This window comes from Coregonus lavaretus (assembly GCF_964263955.1).
Source record: "Coregonus lavaretus genome assembly, contig: HAP1_SCAFFOLD_1344, whole genome shotgun sequence".
Taxonomy (NCBI): domain Eukaryota; kingdom Metazoa; phylum Chordata; class Actinopteri; order Salmoniformes; family Salmonidae; genus Coregonus; species Coregonus lavaretus.
In genome coordinates this window covers 144-13,828 of record NW_028159995.1, presented here as the reverse complement: position 1 = coordinate 13,828, position 13,685 = coordinate 144, and the positions used below count along the sequence as shown (strand labels likewise).

The 13,685-nt window shown below is 47.5% G+C and overlaps 1 protein-coding gene across 1 annotated transcript in view; it reads left to right on the top strand.

Moving 5' to 3' along the window:
• LOC311122284 (collagen alpha-1(XIV) chain-like) overlaps positions 1–13,436 on the top strand; it is a gene marked incomplete at its 3' end in the record, with an annotated part of 121,090 nt that extends 107,654 nt beyond the window's left edge. Inside the window, exons 35-38 of the mRNA XM_084196671.1 lie at positions 4,183–4,236; positions 7,320–7,373; positions 7,593–7,664; positions 13,401–13,436. Of these exons, the coding sequence (XP_084052797.1) occupies positions 4,183–4,236; positions 7,320–7,373; positions 7,593–7,664; positions 13,401–13,436 (216 nt within the window). The remainder of the gene's footprint in view (positions 1–4,182; positions 4,237–7,319; positions 7,374–7,592; positions 7,665–13,400) is intronic.
• Between the last annotated feature and the right edge of the window lie 249 nt (positions 13,437–13,685).

Below are 13,685 nucleotides of genomic sequence, written 5' to 3'. Positions count from 1 at the left end.
GACTACTACAATATCATTACAGTATTTGCACCGCTGCTGCCTGAAACCCCCTTACTCATGTGGTGGAGGAGTCAGGACTTTCTATGTCCTCTATTGTCCCTTTGTGGTGGAGGAGTCAGGACTTTCTATGTCCTCTATTGTCCCTTTGTGGTGGAGGAGTCAGGACTTTCTATGTCCTGTTTTTGTCCCTTTGTGGTGGAGGAGTCAGGACTTTCTATGTCCTGTTTTTGTCCCTTTGTGGTGGAGGAGTCAGGACTTTCTATGTCCTCTATTGTCCCTTTGTGGTAGAGGAGAAGGGACTTTCTATGTCCTGTTCTTGTCCCTTTGTGGTGGAGGAGAAGGGAGAGAAGGCCACAGACATGACAGGTCATCCCAGGTACATCAGACAAGGAAAAGGTTGATGTCCATTGTCCAGACTACTCTCAACCTTTCATTCTACTCTTAGAAATACATGTGGCCCAGGATCCAAAATACACTTTTGATAGATGGCCTAAACTCAACTTCTACAGCATTATTCCAAGAAGAGGATTTACTGGAACAGGATAGGCATAAAAACCTTGTGATTATCCTACCCAAGTAGCAATCCAAATACAATCCAAGTAGTGAGTGGAAGAGAATATCATGTCGCACATTAACTACACAAAACATGGAATTGCTCATTTGCCTCTGGCCTTGTCCATGTCTTTTACAGAGATCGATGTGTCCTTCACATAATCATTCAGAAACACATACTTACTAAATTCCAAGTAAATACCTTATTCAACTGGTTTTACATGTCATACTGATTTTACACATCACCAGCGACAGTTTCTTTTTGAATTTGAATCCATACATTCTGACTGTTCTGTTTCCACTAACGACTGGTTAAAGCCAAGGTCCCCTGGGGCTGTTTCCACGCCTTTGAAATAATATCATCCTGTGACTAGCTGCCAACATCCACAAGGCCTTGCCAGGGTATAACAAACCCATCCAAGGCCCACTGTAGAGAGAGGGTGTCAGGCAAGGACCAGGCAGGCTAGTCAGTAACAATAACTGTAATCAGACTGGTTGGCATCTTCCAATAAACAACAGTGATAAGGAGATAAGAATAGAGATATTGTAGGGATAAATCAACTTGGTTCTGTGTTGGCATCATCCTTGCCCCACTGGACCCGGGATTCAAATCCACGTCACAACACTGCAACATATTCCAGAAGCTAGCTCCTAGTGGCGTGTCGGGGGAATTGCCGTAGGGTCGCCAAAATATATCAAATAAAATAAAAATTAAGAGTACAGATTATTGTGTGGGACAATATACAAATAATATAAAATAAAATGTATTGAGTAAATGTATTTATTGGTTTCTTTTCATTTTGATAGGAGATGAAAATGTAATAATTGAAGGTTATTTGTTGATGTAAAAATCAAAATGTACAGAGTTTAAGGTTGTGTCACTAGATTTGGGGTGGGGTGGCATCGGAAGAAATTCTACCGGAAAAAATGGGATCCCAGCTTAAAAAAGTTCGAATACCACTGACCTAGCTCGACCTAACTGCTGCATTGACAGTCAATACATCTCCAGTAGGGTCTTTCTCTTTACAAGGCACTGTGCCATCAATAAAAGGGCACGACGCCCCTCGCCATACTTACATGTGGATACAAAGTAATACTGCGTTTTGTCAGAACCCCTAAGAGTATACAGTATATGGGGTTCTTCTGGAAGGTTCCTTCAAGGACCTGCTGTGATCTACAGCAGCCACAGAGAATATGCCTGCTTCCCAAATGGCACCCTATTCCCTGAGTGGTGCAGGTAGTGTGCTGCATAGGGAAAAGGGTGCCATTTGGGACGCACCCCATCACATCATCCATTACAGAGCTATTTTCCTCTCTCTGTCTCTCACCACCACCAGCCACACTATGCAGTAAAGACAATATAACCCCTGTCATGAGCGCTCCCCTCTCCTCTCAGTTTCAACCTGACAGTGAAAAATGCATGGGGGGGGGCCACTTCAATGAATAGCAAAGGATGTGTGTCTGAGTGGTGGTGGTAGTGGTGATGGTAGGGGTGATGGTAGTGGTGATGGTAGTGGTGATGGTAGTGGTGATGGTAGTGGTGATGGTAGTGGTGATGGTAGGGGATGGTGGTAGTGGTGATGGTAGTGGTGATGGTAGGGGATGGTGGTAGTGGTGATGGTAGGGGATGGTGGTAGTGGTGATGGTAGTGGTGATGGTGGTGGTGATGGTAGGGGATGGTGGTAGTGGTGATGGTAGTGGTGATGGTAGGGGATGGTGGTAGTGGTGATGGTAGTGGTGATGGTAGGGGATGGTGGTAGTGGTGATGGTAGTGGTGATGGTAGGGGATGGTGGTAGTGGTGATGGTAGTGGTGATGGTAGGGGATGGTGGTAGTGGTGATGGTAGTGGTGATGGTAGGGGATGGTGGTAGTGGTGATGGTAGTGGTGATGGTAGGGGATGGTGGTAGTGGTGATGGTAGTGGTGATGGTAGGGGATGGTGGTAGTGGTGATGGTGGTGGTGATGGTAGGGGATGGTGGTAGTGGTGATGGTAGTGGTGATGGTAGGGGATGGTGGTAGTGGTGATGGTAGTGGTGATGGTAGGGGATGGTGGTAGTGGTGATGGTAGTGGTGATGGTAGGGGATGGTGGTAGTGGTGATGGTAGTGGTGATGGTAGGGGATGGTGGTAGTGGTGATGGTAGTGGTGATGGTAGGGGATGGTGGTAGTGGTGATGGTAGTGGTGATGGTAGGGGATGGTGGTAGTGGTGATGGTAGTGGTGATGGTAGGGGATGGTGGTAGTGGTGATGGTAGTGGTGATGGTGGTGGTGATGGTAGGGGATGGTGGTAGTGGTGATGGTAGGGGATGGTGGTAGTGGTGATGGTAGGGGATGGTGGTAGTGGTGATGGTAGTGGTGATGGTAGTGGTGATGGTAGTGGTGATGGTAGGGGATGGTGGTAGTGGTGATGGTAGTGGTGATGGTAGGGGTGATGGTAGGGGATGGTGGTAGACTGGGGGAGGGGGTATGATTGAAACTATGTTACTTCACAGATGTCTAACAGATGCATTGAGTAGCACCCCTTACCCACCATTCTCAGTCTCGAGGGGTTGATGGTGGTCTGGCCGATGGCAGAGAGCAGCAGAGTGACTGGTAGGGTCTGGCCGGTGGTAGAGAGCACCAGAGTGACTGGCAGGGTCTGGTCGGTGGTAGAGAGCACCAGAGTGACTGGTAGGGTCTGGCCGGTGGTAGGGAAAAAGGAACACAATCTGTTGGCCTTGCTGCGTCTGCTCTCTGCCTGTCTCTTCCTAGCCGCTACCACATCTCTCAGGGCCAGGATGGGGACTGTGTGTGTGTATAGCTGACAGGGAAGATATCAGGGCTGGTGGTTTTTAGTGCCAGGATCTGGTCTTACAACACAACATTAATCTCTCCTCTCCTCTCCTCTCCTCTCCTCTCCTCTCCTCTCCTCTCCTCTCCTCTCCTCTCCTCTCCTCTCCTCTCCTCTCCTCTCCTCTCCTCTCCTCTCCTCTTCTCTTCTCTTCTCTTCTCTTCTCTTCTCTCCTCTCCTCTCCTCTCCTCTCCTCTCTGCATAACATCCCCACCTTTCATTACTAGGCTTTACGACCACTCTTGTAATGTTGTGGCAAAAATATACATATTTTATAACCTCATAGCTAAGTTATGATTATGTTTGGAATGGGATGTGTGAGTTGTAGGAGACTGGATACACACAGCAGAGCTTTCGCTGGTGTTGAACTGTTCACCATTCATTCTGAATTAATAAAGTTTCTCATGTTGTAAATGAGATGTTCACCATTCAGTCTGAATTAATAAGGTTTCTCATGTTGTAAATGAGATGTTCACCATTCAGTCTGAATTAATAAGGTTTCTCCATGTTGTAAATGAGATGTTCACCATTCAGTCTGAATTAATAAGGTTTCTCATGTTGTAAATGAGATGTTCACCATTCAGTCTGAATTAATAAGGTTTCTCATGTTGTAAATGAGATGTTCACCATTCAGTCTGAATTAATAAGGTTTCTCATGTTGTAAATGAGATGTTCACCATTCAGTCTGAATTAATAAGGTTTCTCATGTTGTAAATGAGATGTTCACCATTCAGTCTGAATTAATAAAGTTTCTCCATGTTTAAATCACTTTGACTCTGTGTTTTGTTATTTTGTTTGCAGGGTATTGGTGGATCTCCTGGCGGACCAGGAAGAGATGGACAAGTTGGACAGAGGGTAACAGTCTATTCATGTTGTTCGACTTACAGATCGATTATTTGTATTATGTATTCTATGTATATTCTGTTCGTATGACCTATGACCTGCTCAATGCACGAGCACCCTGAGCTCTTTAGCTTAGTTTTATGGTTCCCATCTAATGTTAATATTAAAGCCAAAATAGTTGTTTCCATATTTTGAAGCCCATAATTCTGTTTCCTTCCTCACACGAACATAACTCTGAAGTTTTTATGCCACGAAGCTTTAAATCACTGGTTGAATGCTCATGAGATGTTTACAGAGTGCTGTTTTGATTTCCCTATGAATCAATTTTATGTCTCATACTCTGACAACACGTGAATAGATGTGTTGATATCGAACCTTCGTAATACGCATTTTTATCCCAAAGACTGAAGAAAGCAACATAGGTTGCTACAGCAACAGAATGGTTTTAGGGTGAACTTGTGTGACATTAAGTCAACTCAATCCCAATGATGTTACCATATGACTTTCACTTTTCAACATACAGTAGATCTCCATCGGAATCTGCTTTAGTATCACACAAGCTTCTGCACTGATCGAACAGATACGGAAAAGAACACCGTAGTATGAAGTGATATGGAATCTCCATCCTTGTTATCCACACATGGCCGGCTCCTCAACGACGGCCATAAGCTGACTGAGCACATTTGACCCCTCTAAGATCCTCTAAGATCCTCTAAGATCTTGTAAGATCGTATTCAAACCACTACAGCTCTTTCTATGACTCTCAGGGGTCAAAACTGCAATCTAGATTTATAGATGCCATGGATAATGATGGTGACGATGATATGATGCTGCTGCTTACAGCTCAAATGTTATAAATCATCTTAATTTTCATAAATAATGGAACACTTTACTGGACCGTAAATGATAGTGCCAGATTGTTCCATTCACAAGACTGTAATATTGGCCAGTTGCCAAAGACTCTGATGGAATATACTTAACTGTACACCTCAGAGCAACACATCTGTGAACGTAGAGGACGGCCTGATATACTTAACTGTACACCTCAGAGCAACACATCTGTGAACGTAGAGGACGGCCTGATATACTTAACTGTACACCTCAGAGCAACACATCTGTGAATGTAGAGGACGGTCTGTGTTTGTAACATCTTTAAAGATGTCAAGAGAGATCAGAAAAGAAAAAACAATAGACTCCTCTTGGGAACTGTACTTTGTTTCTATTAAATCGGTTAGAGCAACACAGGACATAATTAATCATGATAGCCTTCTCCTCTGAATTAACTATCTGTGACTTAACAAGACCAGGGATTTCCGTAGCCATTATTCCTTGGAGAAGGTCCCATTTTTTTGTGCGTTTAATTTACAGTCATCACAGTTTGACGCAGTTAGTTGACACTCTATGTGGACAGAAAGCGGCCTGCTTTTCTTGATTCTCCAGTGATAAACCACAGCTCTGGTTCCGCTCTTCTTTATGGACCAATAGGCCCAGCTCCAGCCCTCTCCACAGCCCCTCTTGGCCTTCACTAGTCCCCATTCCAGCTCCACCCCTGCTTTCTGGCCTCTCCACAGCCCCTCTTGGCCTTCACTAGTCCCCATTCCAGCTCCACCCCTGCTTTCTGGCCTCTCCACAGCCCCTCTTGGCCTTCACTAGTCCCCATTCCAGCTCCACCCCTGCTTTCTGGCCTCTCCACAGCCCCTCTTGGCCTTCACTAGTCCCCATTCCTGCTCCACCCCTGCTTTCTGGCCTCTCCTCTAGCTACACTTGGCCTTCACAAGGCCTCACTCCGGAGCCTCGTAATGAGGTTTTACTGGGAGGTGTTTACTGCTTTCTACTGCTTGACTGGGGGTTGACTCCCACACTAGGGACTCTGGTCGACCCACTCTGGCAAAGAGAATGGGCTTTGAAGCAGCCATGCTGAACTACAGAAAACCGCAGAAAAGAGAACCCATAGCTCATTGATTAGTATTTGTGTTGGTTATGTGCCCTTGAGGAACACTTTCTCTAATTGGCTTGTCCTGAAATAGTCCTTGGGTTGTAGTGCAACTTTCAGTTGGTTCAATGTTTCCAGTCAAGCGTCCGTTTAGTTGTGATGTAAACCTCGACAGACATTTGAAGCAAGGACAGGCAAATGGTTGTTGGTATCACTCTGGCAATTTACAAGGAAATTGAAAATGAGAATTTAACTTTTGGAAGTTAAAACCATGTCATGACAGATTGCAGGAAACATTGTGTTTACGTTCCTTGTTTTCCTCCAGATAACTTTATTCATGTTCACTCCAATCCAAATTATGATGTCATTCTATCTTTTTTAATCGAGTTGAACCGCTATCTAAGCAGATTTGGGATTGTCCTCAGTTGAATCATTGACTGGAGTCGCGCAGCCATACGTGCGTGCACCCCAATAGCCTGGAATACAAAACTGAACATCGCTCTGTTTCACTATTATGAAACATTCATGAAATGGAGCGATATTTCGTTTTGAATACCAGACTAGCACCATAATGCCTTCTCATCTGTTTTCCTACTTGACCCATTCTTCTGTGTGTCTGAAAGCTTTAGAATAAGGCTGGTGGGTTGATTACAGTTGTGCGGTTAGTAGCTGAAGAGGACTCTTACAGTTTGTGAAAGTAAGTGTGGATACGGTAACCAGAGGTCAGCCAGAGGTCAGCCAGAGGTCAGCCAGACAAACATAACAAACCATTTAAGCGCTGACTGGCTTACTCTTACTGTACTCATTATCCCACTATCATCATTAGTGTTGTTGTGGAGGGTTTCAGGCTATTGGGTTTCAATGAAGAATCTCTGCAGAAGTCATTGGTGTTTTGATCATGGGAGGTTATGTTCAGTGTTTATGCTACTGTCTGTTCTGACCTAAGGGCCTGGCTGGGAAAGCAGTAGTTGGTGTGTTGATCCTGTCTGTTCTGACCTAAGGGCCTGGCTGGGAAAGCAGTAGTATGTGTTGATCCTGTCTGTTCTGACCTAAGGGCCTGGCTGGGAAAGCAGTAGTATGTGTTGATCCTGTCTGTTCTGACCTAAGGGCCTGGCTGGGAAAGCAGTAGTTGGTGTGTTGATCCTGTCTGTTCTGTTCAAAGGGCCTGCCTGGGAAGGATGGACCACAAGGACAGCAGGGTACTACAGGCCCCGTTGTAAGTGAAATGGCATATTATAATTTATATTATGATATATTATATTATTATATATTATATTATTATATATTAAGTGCTGCTGTACTTCCTTTTCCTCCCTCTCTCTCTCTCTACAAATATTATGGTTCAATTCCAATTCTTATCCATGCATGAAATGTACATAACTTGAGTTACCTTGTAGTTTGTTATTTCATCCTTGATCATTTGTGTCTTTACCAGGGCAGTCCTGGAGCACCCGGGGCCCCTGGTGGAAGTGGCTCTCCTGGACCGCTGGGAGACCAGGGACCACCTGTAAGTAAACCACCTGATATTCTTCCTTACATTTCTACACTTTGCTTTGAACCCTTGGTTGGTTGATTGACTCACCATCAGACCACCCAGGTCTGTTGAAAGAAGTTAATCAGGTTACTACAAGATTTGCATGGGTCAAAGTTTCCTGTCCTCTACCTGTCAATGATTCCACATTGGGGGACCTTCCATGGTCTTCCTACACAATGCCCTCTGGACTGTACATCCCTGAAATATATCTCTGCTTGTCATTTCAAATGACCTTAAAGCCATAGAAGCCATCTTGCACTAGAAGATCTATATTGTTAATGGTGTCTTCAACGTCTCCAACTGTTGTTTATGGTGTCTTCAACGTCTCCATCTGTTGTTAATGGTGTCTTCAACGTCTCCAACTGTTGTTTATGGTGTCTTCAACGTCTCCATCTGTTGTTAATGGTGTCTTCAACGTCTCCAACTGTTGTTTATGGTGTCTTCAACGTCTCCATCTGTTGTTAATGGTGTCTTCAACGTCTCCATCTGTTGTTTATGGTGTCTTCAACGTCTCCATCTGTTGTTTATGGTGTCTTCAACGTCTCCAACTGTTGTTTATGGTGTCTTCAACGTCTCCATCTGTTGTTAATGGTGTCTTCAACGTCTCCATCTGTTGTTTATGGTGTCTTCAACGTCTCCAACTGTTGTTTATGGTGTCTTCAACGTCTCCAACTGTTGTTTATGGTGTCTTCAACGTCTCCATCTGTTGTTAATGGTGTCTTCAACGTCTCCAACTGTTGTTTATGGTGTCTTCAACGTCTCTGTCACGATCGTCTGAAGAAGCGGACCAATACGCAGCGCGTGGAGTGAACATGATGACTTTATTTAATAAAGCAACCACGAAAAAACAACAAATGACGATAGTGAAGTCCTCTGTAACACTGACAGAAACATGGAACAAAAACCCACAAAACCCAGGTGAAACCACACAGTTTAAATATGGCTCCCAATCAGAGATAACGAGCCGACAGCTGACACTCGTTACCTCCGATTGGGAGTCATATGACTAATCAACAACAAAACCAAACATAGAAATGAACAACTAGATCCAACATAGAAATACACCCTAAATGAAAATAACAACCCTGGCTCAACAATCAGAGTCCCTGGAGCCAGAGTGTCACAGTACCCCCCCCTAAAGGTGCGAACTCCGGGCGCACCAGCATACCGTCTAGGGGAGGGTCTGGGTGGGCGTCTGTCCATGGTGGCGGCTCTGGCCCAGGTCGTGGTCCCCACCCCACCTTAGTCACTATCCGCTTCCGTAGCCCCCTCCACCTGACCACCCCCCCACTAAACCCCACTGGATTAAGGGGCGGCACCGGACTAAGGGGCAGCACCGGACTAAGGGACAGTACCTGACTAAGGGGCAGCACCGGCCTGAGGGGCAGCACCGGACTGAATGGCGGATCCTGGCTGGCTGGCTCTGGCGGATCCTGGCTGGACGGCTCTGGCGGATCCTGGCTGGACGGCTCTGGCGGATCCTGTCTGGCAGAAGGCTCTGGCTGATCCTGTCTGGCAGAAGGCTCTGGCTGATCCTGTCTGGCGGAAGGCTCTGGCTGCTCCTGTCTGGCGGAAGGCTCTGGCTGATCCTGTCTGGCGGAAGGCTCTGGCTGATCCTGTCTGGCGGAAGGCTCTGGCTGCTCCTGTCTGGCGGAAGGCTCTGGCTGATCCTGTCTGGCGGAAGGCTCTGGCTGATCCTGTCTGGCGGAAGGCTCTGGCTGCTCCTGTCTGGCGGAAGGCTCTGGCTGATCCTGTCTGGCGGAAGGCTCTGGCTGCTCCTGTCTGGCGGAGAGCTCTAGCGGCTCCGGTCTGGCGGACGGCTCTGAAGGCTCATGGCAGACGGGCGGCTTTGCAGGCTCAGTACAGACGGGCAGTTCCTGCGGCGCTTGGCAGACGGACAGTTCAGACGGCGTTGGGCAGACGGGCAGTTCAGACGGCGCTGGGCAGACGGACAGTTCAGGCCCCGTTGGGCAGACGGCAGACTCTGGCCGTCTGAGGCGCATCGTAGGCCTGGTGCGTGGTGCCGGAACAGGAGGTACCGGGCTGAGGACACGCATCTCAGGGCTAGTGCGGGAAGCAGCAACAGGGCATGCTTGGCCCTGGGGACGCACCGTAGGCCTGATGCGTGGTGCCGGAACTGGAGGTACCGGGCTGAGGACACGCATCTCAGGGCTAGTGCGGGGAGAAGCAACAGGGCATGCTGGACCCTGGGAACGCACATAAGGGCTAGTGCGGAGAGCCGGAACAGGGCATGCTGGACCCTGGGGACTCACATTAAGCCTAGTGCGGAGAGCAGCAACAGGACGCACAGGACTCGGGAGACACACAGGAGGCTTGGGGCGTGGTGTAGGCACTGGTGGGAAAGGGCTGGCGACGCGCACCGTATCCCTGGTGCGAGTGGCCGGAACAGGCCGGGCCGGGCTGGCGAAGCGCACCGTATCCCTGGTGCGAGTGGCCGGAACAGGCCGGGCTGGGCTGGCGAAGCGCACCGTATCCCTGGTGCGAGTGGCCGGAACAGGCCGGGCTGGGCTGGCGAAGCGCACCGTATCCCTGGTGCGAGTGGCCGGAACAGGCCGGGCTGGGCTGGCGAAGCGCACCGTATCCCTGGTGCGAGTGGCCGGAACAGGCCGGGCCGGGCTGGCGAAGCGCACCGTATCCTTGGTGCGAGGGGTCGTAACAGGCCGGACCGTACTGGAGGCACACACCACTGGCTCTACCCCGGGAACTGGAACGGGCCGGACCGGACTGGATACACACCTCAGTCTCTCACGCCGTGCCTCTACATCTCCTTTCCCTACTTTGGCCAGTGACCCCCGTAACCTGGTTGCCTCTTGAATTCGCCCCTTCTCTGCCTCCGTTAGCCCCGTCGTCCAAGCCATGTGCCCCCCCCAAAAAACTTTTTGGGGTTGCCTCTCGTCCTTCCAACGATGATGGCCCTGCTGACGCCGTTGCTCCTCTCGCCGTCGCCTCTCCACCGTTTCGCTCCATGGACGGCGATCCATCCCATCCAGGATCTCCTCCCAAGTCCAGGACCCCTTTCCGTCCAAAATCTCCTCCCATGTCCAGGAAGCCTTTGGAGCTGGGTCCTGTTGCCGCTTCACACGCTGCTTGGTCCTTTGATGGTGGGTTTTTCTGTCACGATCGTCTGAAGAAGCGGACCAATACGCAGCGCGTGGAGTGAACATGATGACTTTATTTAATAAAGCAACCACGAAAAAACAACAAATGACGATAGTGAAGTCCTCTGTAACACTGACAGAAACATGGAACAAAAACCCACAAAACCCAGGTGAAACCACACAGTTTAAATATGGCTCCCAATCAGAGATAACGAGCCGACAGCTGACACTCGTTACCTCCGATTGGGAGTCATATGACTAATCAACAACAAAACCAAACATAGAAATGAACAACTAGATCCAACATAGAAATACACCCTAAATGAAAATAACAACCCTGGCTCAACAATCAGAGTCCCTGGAGCCAGAGTGTCACAGTCTCCATCTGTTGTTAATGGTGTCTTCAACGTCTCCAACTGTTGTTTATGGTGTCTTCAACGTCTCCATCTATAATGTCTCCTCTGCCTCCCGGAGCAGAGCGGAGGACCAGAGAGAGAGATGAGCCAACTGTTGGTGTGATTATGGGCTGAGGCTGGTGACAGTTAATTCAGCTGAATCCAGCCCTGGGCTAAAAGACAAGCACCGTTTGGCTCTGGAGCACACCATCAATCACAGACCTGGGGGACAGCAGAGAGAGAGAGAGAGAGAGAGAGAGAGAGAGAGAGAGAGAGAGAGAGAGAGAGAGAGAGAGAGAGAGAGAGAGAGAGAGAGATCAAAAGAGCAACATCCTTATCCCAGCTAGCTCTTCACATGAATATCATTAGCTTGTGACCAGCTAGATATCTGCCTCTTCACATGAAGATCATTAGCTTGTGACCAGCTAGATATCTGGCGCATCACATGAAAATCATTAGCCTGTGACCGGCTAGATATCTGGCTTTTCACATGAAAATCATTAGCTTGTGACCAGCTAGATATCTGGCTTTTCACATGAAGATCATTAGCTTGTGACCAGCTAGATATCTGGCTCGTCACATGAAGATCATTAGCCTGTGACCAGCTAGATATCTGGCTCGTCACATGAAGATCATTGGCCTGTGACCAGCTAGATATCTGGCTATTCACATGAAAATCATTAGCTTGTGACCAGCTAGATATCTGGCTCGTCACATGAAGATCATTAGCCTGTGACCAGCTAGATATCTGGCTCGTCACATGAAGATCATTGGCCTGTGACCAGCTAGATATCTGGCTATTCACATGAAGAACATTAGCCTGTGACCAGCTAGATATCAGGCTATTCATATGAAGATCATTAGCCTGTGAGAAACCTCAAACCTTGGTTTTGTTTGGATTACAATCCGAGATGTTTGTGACTGTTATATAAGGGTTAGCAACGTCAGCATCCATTATCTGGATGGATATGGTGGCAGCTGTTCGTGTTTCGTATTGTGCGCCTCAAAGCAGTTGGCTCTCCCATGTAGAACTTCTCCCATGTGGCATATTATGGTCTCTCTCATGGTTCCTCTGTCATGTTTCCTCTGTCATGTTTCCAAGGTTATCTGTCCCGTCTTCTTGCTAAGTAAAACCTTGTGCTTCACTTTAATCTGGTCACATCCCAGTAAAATGTTCAGAAACTTGGCACAGCTGCCCTTTTCCACGGGTCTCAGGAGACCTCTATTCTGACTGGCGGTGTGAGTGTGTGTCTTGTCAGTGTGGTTGTCATGGTGATGAGAGGTAGATGATCAGCTAGGGGCCACACTGAGCTCTACCTCTCTCTTCCAGTGTCCACTCTTGGCATATTATTCCTGGAATATACTCTACACCTGACACACACCAAGGTAGTTGATGCATGACTCCATGTTTCACAAAAGACCGAATGACCTCTCTCCTCATATACTGTGGTCCCAAGTTACATGCATGATATCAGAATCGTTAAATGGACATCATATTTATTAGAGCTTTCTGTCTCTGGTGTCTAATGTGTTAGATCACATGTGCATCCATTTGCTTTATGTGTTTGGCGAACGAAAACGGACAGCACACGATCCAGCAGGTCATAAACCGCTGTAACAGTCACAGTGTTTCTACTACAGTGGACTTGGACAAGCGCTCCTAAACAGACATGCTTTTTTTTCGTACAACTGTGAGTCAGAACAAAAGCACTTTGAAACTCAGGAGAAAAATGCCCATGAAGCTCTTCCTCCCATTACATTTCCAAAGCAGAGGGTGTTTATAATATATCCTCTCTGTTACAGGGCTCTGCTGGTCCCAAAGGGTGTTGATAATATATCCTCTCTGTTACAGGGCTCTGCTGGTCCCAAAGGGTGTTGATAATATATCCTCTCTGTTACAGGGCTCTGCTGGTCCCAAAGGGTGTTGATAATATATCCTCTCTGTTACAGGGCTCTGCTGGTCCCAAAGGGTGTTGATAATATATCCTCTCTGTTACAGGGCTCTGCTGGTCCCAAAGGGTGTTTATAATATATCCTCTCTGTTACAGGGCTCTGCTGGTCCCAAAGGGTGTTGATAATATATCCTCTCTGTTACAGGGCTCTGCTGGTCCCAAAGGGTGTTGATAATATATCATCTCTGTTACAGGGCTCTGCTGGTCCCAAAGGGTGTTTATAATATATACTCTCTGTTACAGGGCTCTGCTGGTACCAAAGGAGAAAAGGGTGAACGGGTAAGTTCTCCCTCAGACCAATGCTTCAGTTCAGACAGTTTATATTCAAATGGAGTGTAGAAATACTTTAGTAGCTTCAAACCTCAAATCACACATAATTGCAGTTTATCAGCTCTGGGATTAAGAGGCTCTCTAACAGCCCTGTCTCAGATGAGGCTGTGTCCCAAATGGCACCCTATTCCCTTTATAGTGCACTACTTATGACCAAGACCCATAGGGCTCTGATCAAATGTAGTGCACTATATAGGG